Source organism: Seriola lalandi, unplaced genomic scaffold (assembly GCF_002814215.2).
Source record: "Seriola lalandi dorsalis isolate HSWRI2012SDOR001 ecotype SW California unplaced genomic scaffold, Sedor1 jcf7180002054399, whole genome shotgun sequence".
Classification (NCBI taxonomy): domain Eukaryota; kingdom Metazoa; phylum Chordata; class Actinopteri; order Carangiformes; family Carangidae; genus Seriola; species Seriola lalandi.
In genome coordinates, this window is record NW_019524952.1 from 249,670 (window position 1) to 267,627 (window position 17,958).

The 17,958-nt window shown below is 39.7% G+C and overlaps 2 protein-coding genes across 5 annotated transcripts in view; one reads left to right on the forward strand and one right to left on the reverse strand.

Annotated features, from left to right (window-relative positions):
- supt5h (SPT5 homolog, DSIF elongation factor subunit) overlaps positions 1–13,731 on the forward strand; it is a 35,153-nt gene extending 21,422 nt beyond the window's left edge. For all 3 annotated transcript variants that reach the window (XM_087174938.1, XM_023409589.2, XM_087174939.1), the window contains 9 exons: positions 1,005–1,121; positions 1,263–1,365; positions 2,104–2,231; positions 2,808–2,913; positions 3,009–3,167; positions 4,146–4,314; positions 6,570–6,767; positions 11,466–11,561; positions 13,039–13,731. In XM_087174938.1, the coding sequence (XP_087031064.1) occupies positions 1,005–1,121; positions 1,263–1,365; positions 2,104–2,231; positions 2,808–2,913; positions 3,009–3,167; positions 4,146–4,314; positions 6,570–6,767; positions 11,466–11,561; positions 13,039–13,179 (1,217 nt within the window). In that variant the 3' untranslated portion in view covers positions 13,180–13,731. The remainder of the gene's footprint in view (positions 1–1,004; positions 1,122–1,262; positions 1,366–2,103; positions 2,232–2,807; positions 2,914–3,008; positions 3,168–4,145; positions 4,315–6,569; positions 6,768–11,465; positions 11,562–13,038) is intronic.
- A 2,256-nt stretch (positions 13,732–15,987) lies between these two features.
- Positions 15,988–17,958, reverse strand: part of rnaset2l (ribonuclease T2, like) — a 27,714-nt gene continuing 25,743 nt past the window's right edge. For both annotated transcript variants that reach the window (XM_023409594.2, XM_087174940.1), the window contains exon 8: positions 15,988–16,395. In XM_023409594.2, coding sequence (XP_023265362.1) covers positions 16,192–16,395 — 204 coding nt within the window. In that variant the 3' untranslated portion in view covers positions 15,988–16,191. The remainder of the gene's footprint in view (positions 16,396–17,958) is intronic.

Consider the following 17,958-nt stretch of genomic DNA (forward strand, 5'->3'; position numbering starts at 1 on the left):
ACCAGCCCGCGCAGTGTTGTTCCGGCGCAGCAATGTGGAGGCACATACCCGGTGTGAGTGACCCAAAAAGAAAGAGTATAGAGGAGAAAGCAGCGCACCAATTAATTTGTGGTTGGCAATAAACCGATGAAACTCGAGACCATCCGACAGCACGAAGGAAGAAAAATGTCACGCTGTTTGCAAATCAGTGTCTCGGGCTCAGTCCGAGCATCTCTTCACTCAACCTGCCGTGACTGCTCTGACGTCTTTATCAGAAGAGACCAAAGATCATGCACTGATCCACTTTGTTCTGTTCTATTTTTTTTTTTATTTTCCTTGAATTTTGTTATTATCATTTGTTATCAGAACAGGAGGTTAACTGGTACTGGCACTGCCCATGTTCGCAACGTTTTGAATATTCAAAATATTAAAAATGTATTTTGAATAATATTTTGGTCTCTTTCCTAATATATATATATCGCTATATAATACTGTTATCTCAATGAAAAGTACTGAAACAGATGTATATGTAACAAAAAGAGGCAATTTATTACTTGGCCGGTAAAAAATTTACTTGGCCGGTAGATTTTTTCATCTACCGGTCCCATTGGCAGGTGAGCCAAAAAGTTAGTTTACAGCCCTGGCTGCAGTGTTAATAGTTAATAGAACTTAACTGAGCAACAGCTGCTAGCAATGAATGACAACAAGGTCAGTAACACTAGTAATTCAGTAATTCATTATCATGTTGTATTCACCACCAGTAGTCGAGGCTGATGAAACCTTATCAGGAGCGACCGTGGGTGTTTATATCATCGTTTCCAAAGGTCTCAGTTTCTGTCTCAGTCTAGAGTTTTCAAAAGTCTCTGTTTTAAGCACTTGAAAACTCTGGAGTCGTGCGGATGCCAGGAGTAAAGCAAAAGAGATGCGTTTTAAAACTAAAATGTATTAGTGTGGATGGAGCCTCAGGGATAAATCTGTCACTGTGGGAAGAAGTGTTTGATGGAGCTGTTGCTGTGCTCCTGTAGGTGCTCAGCAGAGAGGAGGAGGAGGAGGAGGTGGAGGAGGAATGGGGCGGGGCCGAGGACGAAGGGACAATGAGCTGATTGGTCAGACAGTCCGCATCTCCCAGGGTCCATACAAAGGTGAGACTGAGGAAATCTGCTTCAGCAACATGTTATTGGTGTCAAAAACTCTGTAGTGAAGTTCTTTCTTTTAGTGTCTTCACAATATCTGGTAAAACAGTAAAAAGAAATGTTACTGATGAATTTGCCTTCATTTCCCAGGGTACATTGGTGTGGTGAAGGATGCAACAGAGTCTACGGCCAGAGTGGAGCTGCACTCCACCTGTCAGACCATCTCTGTGGACAGACAGCGATTGACTACCATGTATGTACTGACAAACACTCACACAGTTTTCTTATGTCGTATGTCACAGTGTTGTTACTGCTGTAGATTGTTTCAGAAAGAATGAACATCAGTCACTTTGCTATGACACTTGAAATTTAGCTCCGGTTCCTCATTGTGTCTGAGATGTTTGTACACCTTGATTGGAGTCCAACTGTGGTAAATTCAGCTGATTGGACACAACTGTCTATATAAGGTTTCACACCTGATAATGAATCAGAGCAAAAACCAGGAACTGCCTGCAGAGCTCATAGACAGGATTGTATTGAGGCTCACATCTGGTGAAGGATACAAAAATAATCTGCCGCATTGAAGGTTCCCAAGAGAACAGTGGACTGTGTGGCGAAACCCTCTAAACCCTGTTGTTTCTTTGTCTATATGAGTTACTGAGATTGTAGATTGATGAGGAATATAATATATCTGTTCCATTTTAGCATAAAGCTGCAATGTAACAAAATGTGAAAAAAGGGTCTGAACTTACTAATGACTTACTGAAGCTGCTTTAATGTCCCCCTCCTCTGTGTCTACAGTGTGTTTCTTTACCTCTATTAGTCATTTTCAATAACTTAGTGTTATACAGTACACAAACTTTCAGTGGAATCACATTGTAACTATAGTAACAGCTCTCCCTGCTGTCAGTCTCTCTGATAAAATCCAGTATATGATGATGATGAGTGTCTATTGGTTTCCCACCTCCACCTTTCTCTTCCTCCTTTCCAGGGGAGCAAAGAGACACGGTGGAATGACCTCCACCCACGGACGTACTCCGATGTACGGCCCCCAGACTCCCATGTACGGAACCGGCTCCAGAACGCCCATGTATGGCTCTCAGACACCACTTCATGATGGTGAGACACTGTCAGATAGATCCGACTCATGTTTTCTTTTCAGATCGTTTTTTTTTTTTTTTTTTTTTTGTTCCAGTACCAGATCGCACATTTGATGCACAAGCTGCTTGTTTCTAAGGTTATGTAACCACTGTTCCTACGGTGACAGTAGGTTTACATAGACATGGATACATGGATGTAGCAGGTTGTAATTAGCATAGCATTAAGCAGCAGGTGAATGAACACAAGTAGTTTGTGCTTTGAATGATTTAATTTACTGGCTTGTATCAAGCAAATGAAGCCACATTGGAAACATCCATTCAGAGGAGAAGCTGCAGTGCAAGCAGAGGTCAAGCTACCTCAAGTGACCACAGTGATGAAGCATCTCCTCTGGTTTATTCATTGCCTCTCACATTCATGCCAGGAGTAACTAATGATTATTTTCATAAATTATTTATCTATTGATTATATTACTCACAGTGAGTTTAACAGTTATTAACTTAATATCAACTTTCATACATAAGATGCAGCAAAGACTGCTTAATGTAAAAGACCTTTCAAACTGTTGTGACTGTGTGGTTGTGCGTGAATGAACAGGAAGCCGTACGCCTCATTATGGCTCTCAGACCCCACTGCATGATGGGAGCAGGACGCCGGGTCAGAGTGGAGCCTGGGACCCCAACAACCCCAACACACCATCTAGGTAACACACAGTATTAATGTGTTAATTTAAAACAAAATTTCAGTTTTATTTCCTTTATTATTTAATCTTATTGAAATTCTGTCTCCTCTTTGCAGAAATGAGGAAGAGTATGACTTTGGCTACGATGATGAGCCCTCCCCGTCCCCTCAGGGATATGGGGGAACCCCCAACCCCCAGACCCCGGGTTATCCAGAAGTTCCCTCTCCACAGGTCAACCCTCAGTACAACCCTCAGACACCCGGCACGCCTGCTATGTGAGTATTAACCCACCCACACACACAGTTGACCACAAATATGAAACCACATGCACAGAGTTGATATAAATATTTTTAAGTGTTGTGTTGGGTCACTCAAAGAGCAGGCAAACACAATTTTCTCCTATTTTGGCACAAAAATGTTTAAAATTCAACATGTTAAAGTCTGTCGGCTGCATCAGCTCCTGGCAGCTCACTGTTTAGATTCAGTTAGATGGATGGATATTTGGAATGAGCATAAATACCCAGTTCACATTGTGCAAGAGAATTTTCACTTTCCTCAAACAAAAGAGTTTGAACTTGACAATCCCAGGCTGTGTCATACCTGGTATTAACATTAGTCTCGGGTAATCCGATCACAAGTGCTCAGTTCTAAATACAGGTGTGAATGCATTGAGTAATGATCACTCAGACCACATTCAGAGTTGGTCTGGACCACATGTGGCCCTGTTCTTTCAGCAGTGTGAACGCAAATGCATCCTGGCCACATTGAAGGACCAACTATTCCACTGACGTCCTCTGTCTGATTAGTCCAAGCACAGTTTATAATGAAACAAAATATTTTACCATTTCAAATGGATCAAATGTATTTTTATTGTAAGAGCTGTGCACAGCGCATTGATTCGCATAACCCGTCTGTGCCTCGCTCACTCTCTCTCTTGCTCTCTCTCTCGCTCACTCTCTTTAATTCTCACTCACACACACAAGCACATTGACAACAGACCCATCTGTCGATTGACTAAAAACAACAATACATACCAGTTTATATGCGTATAAAGCAGGAAGTGAGATCCGATCACAAGTGGTCAATGGATTTGAAAGCCAGGTGTGCAATGATGTAGTTATAGCTGACCACTTGTGATCGGATCACTGAAGACGCATGTTAATACCAGGGCTGAACAGGGCCCCAGAGGCTCAGTCCATCAAGTAGGAGACTCAGTCTGACCTGCCTATACTTCTGTGTGTGTTTATGTGCAGGTATAACACAGAGCAGTATTCTCCCTATGCAGCCCCATCCCCTCAGGGCTCCTATCAGCCCAGTCCAAGTCCTCAGAGCTACCACCAGGTGGCGCCCTCACCAGTCGGCTACCAGAACACGCACTCTCCAGCCAGCTACCATCCAACGCCCTCCCCCATGGCGTACCAGGTAGGTGATGGTTGTGTGTGTTTAAATGTGATGCGAATAATCTGAGAAAAAAGTCTCAAGGTTCGACCTGAATTGTCATGACTTACATGTTTCCTCGTGCTTTACCAAAACACATGCATGCGTTGTTTTTCACCACATTTCTTCAGTTTGTTCAACTCAAATCTGTAAATTTAGGTAGTGTATTAAAAGCTGATACAGAGCAGGGTGATGAATTCCACCACAGTCAGAGCTTGACCGATATATTGACCAGTAATTGTAATGTTACCTTACTACATACAGAATATCAGATTGCTGTATATGTGTAGCTGCTCTACTCCTCTATCAATATTCTATCTCAAACTTCTCAAACTTATAGCAGATCTCCCACAGAGATGATAAATTAGTGTTTAGTCAATTATTTGCTGCTGCTGCCTCTTAATGTGCAAGTTTAGTTTCCACACATGTCAGCGTATAATGCTGCAATATCATAACTGATCTCAGAACAGTTGAAGCTGAGTCAAGGACAAGTTCCAGTCCTTGTCAGCAGGACATGCTCACACCCACAATAATGGCAGAAATTATAGATACAATATTTAACTTTTAATAGCTTTACTGTGAAAATGATTTATGTGAGTTTGATACTTGAAGACTGTTCTTAAATTCATCTGCTGAAAGTGATACTTTTCTCTGAAATTAAATATATTTACATATTTATAGAGTCTGGTAAATATATAATGATAATGGAAACAGTTTTATTTATATTAAAAAGTGAATAATTTTATAATTTTTCATGTTATTTGTGTTGTTTTCTTGTTTTTTCTTATTAGAAACTTAAGTTATTTATTTGTATGCATCAAATCACTCAATGGCCTTACTGCGCTAAAAATTTTTGAGTCACCGAAGGCACCCCTAAAATGACAAAATTCCTGGCCCTGTAACACAAGTGTTTCCAGGGGACACTAAAAAGTGATGCACTGGGACAAACTTATTGTTCATTCCTTTTAAATTCAAAAGCCAGAAAGTAACAAGTGCTGCCTCTGGGTTCATCACTTTTTAGTGACCCCCTGGAAGCACTGGTTGTGTTGTGAGTATTTGCAGCACACATTGTCAAACTGATGAAGATGTTTTTATGTCTCCGCGCCGGCAACAGTCAGAGCCGGAGGCATATAGTTTTTGGGTTGTCCGTCCGTCCCATTTTCGTGGACACGTTTTCTTAGTAACGCCCTCGTCACTTTGGCACAAACATTCACTAGGACTTGAGGATGAACTGATTAGATTTTGGGGGTCAATGATCAAGGTAACGGTGATCTCACAAAACACGGTTTTGGCCTCGTTAACGTAATATCTCTGTGTCGCCTTGAGGGAATTTCTATAAATTTGGTAAAATGTTCACCTGGACTCAAGGACGAACTGATTTGAATTCAGTGGCTAAAGGTCGAAGTTCAAAGGTCAAGGTCACGGTGACCTCACAAAACATGATTTTGGCCTTGCGAAAGCAATATCTCTGTAAGGAAGAGGTAATTTCTACAAATTGGTACAAACATTCACTTGGACTCAAGGATGAACTGATTAGATTTTGGTGGTCAAAGGTCAACGTCAGTGTGACCTCACAAAACCCTTTTTAGCCGTTACTCAAGACTTCACAGCAATTATGACAAAATTTCAAACAAATGGTTCATATTTTCTGTGACTCTAGATAAACAAGGATGTAACCTTGAACCACTCTGAGTGGAGGAGGCAGACAACCATGAGGATGTGATTTTAGTCTGAATTTGTTTGTGTTTTTTTCTTTTGCATGTGTTTTCTTAAGTTGCAGTGCATTGAGCTCTCAGGTCCACCGTATAATGCAGAGTAGTGTCGTTATTTCTGGCATTAATGGCACTGTGTATGTGAGTTGATGAGTGATTCACTGCCTTTTATTTTCTGTCATATCTTTTTGTTATATGTGTTATGGATAAAATCTTAAATAATAAAAAGAAAAAATGTCTAAGCGACACATCTTGTGTTACAGTAAATATCCTTACATTTCCATTAGTAACTGATTATAAATCAAACAAACAAAAGTGTTTTTTTGACTGTTCCAGTGAACTTAACTTCTGTCAAGTTCAAGTACCTCATCACATCACAGTCCCATACCAAATTCATGCTCTGCCAAGAAGAAGTCATGGTAAAATATAACCAGAGATTATGAAGGGATAGATGCCTCAGAAAAAACGTAATGGTGGAGGCCAAAGGCAGTAGAGATTTCCACTAAGTCCCTTCTGCCATCTCCACAGGCCAGTCCTAGCCCGAGTCCTGTGGGATACAGTCCCATGACGCCCGGAGCACCCTCTCCTGGAGGCTACAACCCTCACACCCCGGGCTCCAACATTGAACAGGGCAGCAGCGACTGGGTGACCACCGACATCTTGGTCCGAGTGAAGGACTCCTTCATGGACCTGATGGGACAGACCGGGGTCATCAGGAGCATCACGGTAACAAACGCACACAAACACAAGCAGATTAACAGTCTCAATAAATCCACTATATCATCCAATCAGGGTTTATACATGGCCAGGTACTTACAGTGGTAAGAAAGAGTAAGTGAACCCTTTGTAATTACCTCCATTTATGTATAAATTTGTATTTAAATATGGTCTGATCTTCATCAAAGTTATAATTATGAACAAACACAATCTGTTTTAACTAACATCATCCCTATATTATTCTTGTCCATATCGAAAACATAACTCAAACTATCACAGTGTAGGCTGAAAAGTATGTGAAGCCCTGAGCTAATGCCATCAACAGAAGCTACCTGGATCCAGGAGTTATAAACCTGGAGTCCAGAGGAAGCTGTTTCTCTCCAAAAAAAAATATTGATGCATTCCTGAATAGCGATGTTAATAATTTACCATTTAACGGTTAATCGCCAATAAAAATTTTGACCAATTAATACTCAGTTAAACAAATAAAAAATATAGGCCTATATATATTAGAGACAATCCCCCCCTCATTGGATACTAATCTCAGATGTGCTTCCCGAGGCTGGCAACTCTGGCAGACGCTATCTCTGCATTCCTGGGACATCGGTATTCGGTATGTTGCTATTTCTGAGCAAAAACCAGTAGTTTAGTATTGTTCACCTCTTAGCTGTTTTGATCATTAATTTGCCAAGAGTAGGGGAGAAGGAGGGGGTTTTCCTTACAGCGCTCTCGGCGCTGTAAGGAATAAACTGTTTATTCATTTGAAAGTCTAGCTACTGTTTGCTATTTATTTTAAGTTATAAAATATTTTCCAACACGGGAGATCTAGACTATTATGCTGGTTCTGCACATGTAAAAATAAACCCCTTCTTATGAAAGAAAAAACACAGTTGTTGTGCTGGTATTCTTTTCATGGGTCAGAGACACTCGTCTATTCTAAATAGTTCCTTTAAATGTACTATTTAGGGTTCACTTACTTTTTCTTGCCACTGTATCTGTTTGAGGCAGGCAGGCAACAGCTTGAGGCAGGCAACAGCATAGATTCTTGAGACCCAGATGTTTCTGTTTGCTGACCAGAGAGGAGGTAGACATGTTCTGTTCTTGGCCAGGAACCTCCAAAACCCTGCATCAGTGAATGTCCTGACATCAGTACAAGTGTGGAGACAGCAGGAGTCTTTGTTTAGATGTAACTGAATTTAGACATGAAACAGTGACTGGTTTCACGCTAAATTACTGTAAAAATGCCAGACGGTTAGTATTACCATTTAAATTTTAAATGACTATAAGCGTGCTTAATTACTATGGTTAACTATGGCTTAACTCCCATTAGGTCCTGTAGACATCAACCAGCAACAGTCTCCCAGACACATGCGCGAAAGGCAATGTGGGTTTGTTGTGCCAGTCAAAACATGGCAATAGGCAGTGATAGCTCCTCAGCAGATTTTTTTCGGCCTTCCAATACCTTTTGTTTGGTGCTTCTGTCAGTATCGGAGACTTCGATCTGTGATTGTGTGTTTTTAAAACTTATCTCAAGGTTGCTGCTCACTCTTTCATCACCGAGCACAGTGTTTGTAGTTTAACTGCTAAATGCTGGACAGGTGACAGTTGTGTTCACACTGTTCTGAAAGATGTTACAGCAGGATACAATAAATAAAAACAACCTTCAGAGCAGTTACAAGCACCTGTGACCCTCACCTCCCTCAGTACCTTCTCAGTGTGAGACATCGGTTTTAGTGAGGGAAGAAGGAAACTGGCTGAAATATGTTGGTTAAGTAAAGCTTCATATGGAATAAGACCAAGTGAGTTATAAACTGAAAAATGGCTCCATTTGTGTTGCTGAAAGGCTGTGCCAAACAAAATGACTATTTGGCTCATGGTAATCTGATAAGCATTTACATTATATGTTGGTTGATTGATGTTTAGGTTTGGCTGCAGTTTAACTGAACTGAGCTGAAGATATATCTGTCAAAATATTAATCTGAGATATAATAGCAGAAAGGAAAATTTCTAGATTAAATTTCAATCCAGGAAGATTATTTAAAACCCACTTTAAAAGAAACGTGTCAGATGGGTTGTAACTCTGTAGAAGTTAAAACTGTGTTGAACAGTAATGGCTAATAATAAAGCTAATCATCACCAGATGGAAGCAGCCACAGCAGCTCAGACGATGATCAGAAATATGTCAATATAATATGAGACCTTTTTGTGTGGATTTTTCTCCTCACTGTCAGTGTGATGTGCTGCAGTGTTGCAACAGATGTTATTGCTCAGTGAATCAGAACATCTCCCATACACACAAACTTCAGTTTATACTGGTTCTGCTTCAGGTCCGGCTAAAGGATGAGAGCTCAGCCGACTCTTACCTCCAAAAGCTTATCTCAGCGTCAGTCAACATTTGATTGACTTGACAATAAGACGACTCCCACTTTTCCAACACCTGATTTTGGAAAAAGATTGATTAGTTCTGTTCGGAGAGTTTCTCAGAGATACTGGTCGTCCAACAACAAAATAGAGGCAGTTGAGAAATTGGAAAAACCAACATAAAATGTCTTAGTGAGGCTGCACTGCTTCCTGGCTTTGATTCATTGATTCTCCTGGAGCCTGGAGAATCAACACCATTTTTCATGAAGATATTCCCTCATGTGTTGGAGAGCGCTGTCTTAACACGTCGCTCCAAACTGTCACATAGGTGTTGAACTGGTTTCGATGAGGTGACTGCGAAGATCACAGCATTTGTTTCACATCATCTTCATCACCCTCATCAGACCATCATTGACTCCTGTGACCTGTGGATGGAGACACTGTCTTCCTGTTTCATCTGTCACTGTCTCACTCTCACTGAAGCTTTTTCTCCTCTCAAAACATGAAGAACAAGTGCAGCTTATTCTTCATCCTCCCTCATTATTAATTAATCCGACTATTATCCTCCTGATTAATCCATTTGTCTATAAATATTAAAAACTGCGAAGAACGTCTGTCGCAGCCTCCTGGAGCCCACTGTGTTGCCTTCTATCAAAAACCCTCAGATATTGAATTTACTGTCTTATGAGACAGAAAAGCAGCGAGGAGCTCAAATCAGAGACGTTTTAGCATCAATTAATCACTTATCAATATAGTTCAGATGAACTTTCTGTCTATGATTTTCACTTACTGTTGATCTCACTGTTATTATGTCCCCTTTTAAAACTGTTAATTTTTATGTGTTTGTTAAAACATGAGTATTGATTGGAGATCGTTGTCAGATTTTATTTGTATTAAATATATATATATATACAATACACAGCATAAATGAGTACACCCCCTCTGAACATAAAGGACAATTTTTTACCTAAATAATCAACATTCCAATTCATAAGAAGGTGACAAAAAGGAAATTTATTATACATATAACATATATATGTGTTCTGTTGTTATTATATATATAATAACAATCATCAATATCTATGAAATAAGTAAATTGGGCAGCTGCTTAAATCTAGGGTTGCAAAAATGTGTACACCCTTCATTCAGTCCAACTATGTAATATTTTAGTACTTAGTATGCCCTCCTTTACTTTGAAGTACTGCACTGACCCTTCTTGGCATCAGGTTCACAACATATCATCCAGTCTATTCTGTTCCACTCCAGGACGATCACCTCCTTGAGGTCAATATGGAAACTCCAGGGTGAGAAAAAAATAAACTTAAAAAATAACCCTAAACATCTGATTTGCTAAACTCAGGGTTAGGGTTAAAATGGATCAAATTTTAGTAGCTACAGTGAGCGAGGAGAGTGGGGCTAGCAGAGAACAGAGGAAGTACGATCTATGTTTATTTTCTACAGTGCATGCCCGCATCAACCACCTATGCATATCAAAGATACAGGGCCCTGTTTTACACCTGGCACAAAACGTAAGTGTCTTTGCTAGTTTCAGACCGACTCTTCCCGTCCAGCACCCACATTACTTAAATACCAAATACACTGGGTCTTAAAATGAGGTGAGGTGTGGTCAGGTGCATTGCTGGCACATTTTTATCTTGATGCACCAGAAAGTGTGTTATGCACAAGCGGTGTGAGCTGAAAATGAGCTCCGGATGTTTGGATAAGTCAGGTGGAACATCAGAATACAGCCTCAGAAGGTCGGAGCTTCTTTATGGCATATTGTGTGTCCAATTTGTGCCGTTACTTCTTTGTAGAGCTGTGTGCAGCACTCTGATTCACTCAGTCCTTCCTTGCCCCTGAGGGCAAAATCATTTTTTGCCAAGAGCATAAATGGAAAGGATTTACACATGATGTTGAGACAGTGATATGAAAAGCAGCACTCAGAATGGTGCGCAGTGAAGAATTTGTTTGGTGTCCGACTTACTTAGATGCGTTCAATAATTATTTGACTGAAGTAACATTGCACAAAAAGACCTTACAATTTATTGTTGTGTTCAAAAGATGTTTAAAAAGTAAAGTTAGAGATGATAAAAATGTTTTAAAAAGAGAAAGCACTGAATCTGTTAGGTATGAGAGAAGGTGTACTTTTATGCTGTATACTGTAATTAGTTTAATATATATAAATATTGAAATCAGCCTGAAAAACTTGGTGTTTTGAATAATAGTTTTGCTTTTTGTGCAGCTGGTCACATAATAAAGTCACATCAGTAAATGTGCTAAATAATTTTCTCTCTCTCTCTCTTTCGCTCTCTCTCTCTCTCTCTCTCTCTCTCTGTTTGTGCACAGGGAGGGATGTGTTCAGTGTTCATGCAGGAGTCAGAGAAGGTGGTCAGTATCAGCAGTGATCACCTGGAGCCCGTCACTCCCACCAAGAACAACAAGGTAACTGTTGCTAATTAGTTTTCCTCTGAACGGCTGTAAAATAACAACGATGTGTTATTACTTTCATGGAAATTGAAATCAGTTTATTCTTTAAATAGTGATGAATAACATAACACAGTGTGGTAAATAAAGAGTTGCCTAAATGTCCCACTGTTGAGACAAAATCTTCAATAGCTCATATTATAAATTTTCAATTAAAATAATCTTTAGATCATTAGATTTCACAACAGAGTTTGGTGAGATAATTACATGATATGATCATATCCTTGCTCGGTCTAGACCCCTTTTTCAATGAAGGGAAATCTTAATCCTCCACCCAAAGGCTCATGAGATGATTACCAAGATAGGAACACAACAAAACATTGCTCACACAAAGTTGTAGGTCTTTGACCATGTATTTTATCACTGCTCTATGCCCTTCAATAACTGCGTCCTCACTCATTTTCCTTTTTGCTGAAAATCGGTGTAAAGTAAAAAAACACAGTGAAAATAATATTGATTCTACTTTATCATCCAGTGAACATAATCTAAGTTAACTGCTGATGTTTTACAGCACAAAGCACAGACCATTACAGTAGGGTTGTGCTGATGGACGATGATCTCGATGATCGCCGATCATTAGAACTATTGCCGGTTTCTCATGTCTTTGCAAATGTCAAGACAATATTTGACTTGTTTTCCCATTAATATAGTAACTTATTATTTGTAGTATTAAATTAATATTAAACTTGCCTGCCACAATTTCACGTATACAACCCCATATAACCATGATTGCAGCATGTGCACACACACTCCGATGAGCTGATTGTAATGAAGCTGCTTGTTGTGTTTAAGTGTGACAAATGAAATAAATTAAATGGTCAAAGTTGTCATATTGACATTTAAGGTGTATTGATTGATTTCCAAACGTCAATAATACATTGAGTAACACGCAAGAAAACAGTCCCCCTTAAAAGATGGCGGTAGCTGCCAGTAGCCTCTGAGCTGCTCAGTGAATTAAATGGTTAAGTAGTAAAGATGAAAAGACAGAAAACATCTTTTCATTCAACATTGGGTCGCAAAAGGAGCGACAACCCCATATACACATGAAAAGCTACGTTATAAAGTCATTAATTCATCAGTATTTTATAAAGATCAACTCTACATGAGAGAAATGCGCTTCTTGTCTGAACAGCAGTGTAGTCTGGCACAACCTCCCACCCTGATAATACAGGCAATCGGCAATTCAGAAGGTGATGATGGGACGATCAGATTATGTTTAAAATCATGCAACCCTAACCAGCAGGCGTGTGTTACTCAGTCAAGGGTCAGCGCTGTTTGTTGAAACCGAAACTGTGAAACTGTATTCAAAATGGAACCGGCTATCAGAAGCCGTTGTTGTTGTTGTTTTCTGTCAGTTTGAACCCAGAGGCTGATGTGATCATCTGGTATATAAACTGTGTTGTTAAAATCGTGTTCACTGCTCCCACCTGTCCAGGTAAAGGTGATTCTGGGAGAGGACCGTGAGGCAACAGGGATCCTTTTGAGCATCGACGGAGATGACGGCATCGTTCGCATGGAGCTGGATGACCAGCTGAAGATCCTCAACCTGAGGTTCCTGGGACGCCTCGAGCACTGAGATACGGACTGACCGAAGGAGAGACACATTTGTAGACAGTCTCAAACAGACACACAGTGAGGTGGGAGTACAGAGATACAGAGATGCACACAAGACTGTAATGAGAACGCTGTTGGCTGTATTCTCACACACACACAGACGTAGGCAGAGATGTTGAGAATTTTATTTATATCACTTGGTGAAAGGCCACACACACACACACACACACACACACACACACACACACACAGAAAATTAGATCCCAGTGTCCAGAGACACTCAGCTCATCATTTGCTGTTACTTTACACCCTGACCAACACTTCTCTCTCTCTCTCTCTCTGTAAATCAGTCTCTCTCTATGTCTCTTGCTTTTTTCCAAAACCCAACATTAGTCCCTCTCACCTCTGATTTTTTTTTTTTTTTATTATGTTTTTGTTGGCTACTCTAGCTAGTGGTCTGAATCTGTTTTTAGTGCTTTCTCATTGTTCTGTCAGTACTTCTGGTTTTCTGGGAGCAGGAGGGTTTAAAAACTAAATGTATCATGTCAATAAAATGTGAACCAGTCGACCTGTCTATCTACATGTGTCTTTGGTTATTGTTTCAAAGGGGTGGGTCTTTGCTGATGGACAATGTAGTAACACAATGTGACTGCTGCTACAAACCCATCATTTCGAACCAACCGATCAGAATACGGCATGAAATCCGCTGGCGTGCTGGTGTAATGGCCGCAGCACAGTCTCTTGTCAACCTGCACAGTCTCCTTTCTGAGTGTGTGCTCGTTTTATACCTGCTTCCTCTTTCTTCTGTTCATGCTGAATACACTGACTATGTGATTACCAGTGTGTTTTGGAAGGAGGAGAAAGAGTAAGTGATTTGGATGGAGTACCACAGACAAATGAGTCTGTTGACCAACAAGGCAACAGTCATTTTCATGTCTCCATAACTCAAGAATTCATAGGATAATAATGACAAAATTCCACACTAATGTCAAATAAGATTAAATAATTATGTGATGACATTTTATGTTCATAAGGTTATAGGTCGACTTCACTGTGACATCATAATGTTCTGCCAGTACACTTAAATGGGTGTGTGCAACTTTACAGAGCCAGGTGCAGGAAACATGAAGCAGCCTGACACTTCACACAATCAACATTTCACCTTTCTCTCTTTTCACACCATCTTCACATTCACTCAAAACTTTATTAGACCATCAGTCTGAGGATTTTCTGTACTTTATTGCCAAAAAAGCCAAACCAACAACGCGTTACTTTGTGTCTCAATGCTTCCTGCTTTCCCTCCTCTTTCTGCAGCTCCCAGCTCTGAGCCCATTGGTTCCTATGGAAGATGTACAGTTGCAATCAAAATTATTCAACCCCCATTGCATTTTAGGTTTATTGGCAAAATTTAAAAATTTTCAGGTGTTTGCAATAAACAAATTACACAAGAAGAGTTTAAATAGTTAAATAAAACTAATATTACAAGGATTTTATCAAAATTCAACACTAAATCCTACTTTCAATGACTACTGCAGTCTCAAAAATATCCAACCCCCTGAGTAGAATTCCTCATAAGAGCACATATTTGCAAATCAGGTGTGGTCTCAAGCACTTCATTAGTTGCATCAGGTGTGTTTGAGATAGAACACTTCAAATACCTGGACTGTTGATGGTGTGTGATGTTGGAAATATGGCTAAGTCAAGAGAATTGTCCAAAATGTTCAGAGAAGAGATAATGGCCTTGCACAAACAAGGAAAAGGGTACAAAAAGATAGCAAAGGCACTGAATGTTCCTAGAGATACAGTTGGAAGCATAGTTCGCAAGTTTAAAGTTTAAGCAGTGGCTACACTACCTGGACGTGGCAGAAAGAGGAAGCTATCAACGGCTGCCACCAGAGTCCTGAGGAGGCAGGTGGTCAAAAACCCTCAACTGACTGCTAAAGACCTGCAGCAAGACTTAGTGGCAGCAGGCACTGAGGTTTCAGTTTCCACAGTAAGGCACATACTAAACGCTGAAGGGCTCCATGCCCGAACTCAAAGACGTACACCACTACTGACCCAAAAGCACAAGAAAAGTCGGCTCCAATTTGCTCAAAAATGTATAAATAAGCCAAAGAGGTTTTGGGATTCTGTTCTGTGGAGCGATGAAACAAAACTGGAACTTTTCGGGCTAAGGTTCCTCAGGAACGCTGCCAGAAGCTGGTGTGTAGCTATGCATCACGTTTGCAGCAGGTCATAACAGCAAAAGGATGCCCTACTAAGTATGCTTGTCATGAAGGGGTTGAATAATTTGTAGAGTACAGTAGTCATTAAAAGTGGCATTTTGTGTTGAATTTGGAGTTATTAACTTGGATTATTAGTTGTGTTGAGCTATTTAAATTGTTTTTGTTTGATTTGTTTATTGCAAACAGCTGCTAGTTGTACATTTTGCCAATAAACCTAATTTGCAGTGGGGGTTGAATAATTTTGATTGCAACTGTAAATCTTTAAAAACGCAAGCATAGTTTTAAAGCTCAGTCATTTTCAGGGGCGGATTAATCCACATTTGCTACTGTTTTGACAGTTTTTATGTGTGGGACTGAGTCAGAACAAACTGTGTAGGTGTTCATGGTGATAAAGGAACATGCCACCCAGTGCACCAGTGATGTGTTTTTAATAGTTTTTTGAAACAATGGTTTGTCTCTGCAGATGCTGGTTTGTTGACAAGTATATAAATAATAAAACCTCTGCAGATTCAGTGTATGTTTTAAATGTTCTGTTACAGGCTTTTGTGACCTTTAAACTAAACATAAACAGCATCAGTTTTGAGAAACAAATGATCAATGACATAGAAAATCAAAATGTCTTTAATCAATGGTTCAGAGGCAACAAAAATAACACATTCAAATTCTGTAAATGTATGAATTGATTTATTTGTTGATGTAGATGTGAAGTAATAACTTAGGTTACACATTCAGAGTACAGTTCTCCACTGAAGACAGTAGGAAGCTGCTGGGGCTGCTGCTACTGAGGGTTTTCAGGTGCCCCTGTCCTCTCAGCCACAGGGCTGCTTGGGCTGCTGGTGGTCTATTGGGAAGTAGTAGAAAGGGACCTGAGGAGGGCAGGGATGTCCAGGAGAGGAGCTCCATGCCCGGTTGGATCCGGTCGCCAGGTCATCCTCAGCGTCACCATGGTGATCACAGCCGAGAGTCAGGTTGTGAGACAGAGGGATCTTCACCTGAAACCACACCTCTCTGTCCTGAGGGGGGAGAGAGGGAAGACTGGATATAAAACACAGCTAACACCACTGGTAAGAACTTTTTGTTATTATTTTTTTTCCAATACTTTCCTTATTGGCTTTTGTTCATTTTGAATTTAAAGAATAAACACATTATTCAGACCTTAATTAAGATCCTCCCTCCCACCCCGAAAAAACAACAGTCTCTGTAAAATTAAAAATAAAACTTAATAAACCATAAATCTAAATATTGAGTTATACATACAGACAAGAATCAAAATAAGTTGAAAGAATATAGACTATAAAAAATTTAAAACAAATAAATATAATAAATAAATTACATACAAGGTAGTATACCTACTGTATGTATATACATACATATGTATATACATATACAGTATATATACATATACAAATACATACAGTATATGCACACATACACAGGTATACATAATTCAGAAATCAGGAGCACTCTAATTAATTAAAGATCAATAAAAAACTGAAGTTTATCATTTGGTTATCATCTTAATCTCTTTCCTTGTTCACAACCATGATCCCCTTGCGGCAGTACAAATTACAAGTTACCATGGGATGAAGGTGGTAGCCTGTCATTTTTACAGATGCCTGTCATCACAGGCATCTGTAAAAATATTCAACTTTGCCTCTTTATATGTTGGTTAGTTTTTCTAATGCCAGGCTACAAGACATCTTGCTAATCCAATGACTAGATTTCAGTCTCAGAATTTCCTTCCATTTTAGAGCAATTACAAGTTTGGCTTGCAGCAGGCAGATATTCATTTACTTATTTTGTATTATTATTGCTCCTCGTATCACCACAACTGTAAGCTTTTAAAGTACAGTTCCTATAAGAAGTATTCATGTATGGACAATGTCCAATGAATCAGCTCCAGACATTGTCCAGACTTGCACACGTTTCACACAACAAGAGTTTGTCTGTGTCTGGTTTGATTTAAAGGTGTAATGTGTAAGATTCGGCCTGACCTGGCCAGAATTTTAGTTTAAAATGTTTTTTTTAAAAAAAATGAACTAACACTATCAATAGTAAGCTATGTGAAGGAGCCACAGTGATGATGTCTTGATCAAGACCTCCATCTATTGTATTTCAGAGATACAGTGCATCCGGAAAGTATTCACACCCCTTCACTTTCCCCACATTTTGTTATGTTACAGCCTTATTCCAAAATGGATTAATTTCCTTTTTTTCCTCATCAATCTACACACAATACCCCATAATGACAAAGCAAAAAAGGTTTTTTAGAAATTCTTGCAAATTTATTAAAAATAAAAAACTGAAATATCGCATGTACATAAGTATTCACATCCTTTGCTATGACACTCACAAGTGAGCTCAGGTGAATCCTGTTTCCACTGATCATCCTTGAGATGTTTCTACAACTTGATTGGAGTCTACCTGTAGTAAATTCAATTGATTGGACATGATTTGGGAAGGCACACACCTGTCTATATAAGGTCCCACTGTTGACAGTGCATGTCAGAGCAGAAACCAAGCCATGAAGTCAAAGGAATTGTCTGTAGACCTCAGAGACAGGATTGTATCGAGGC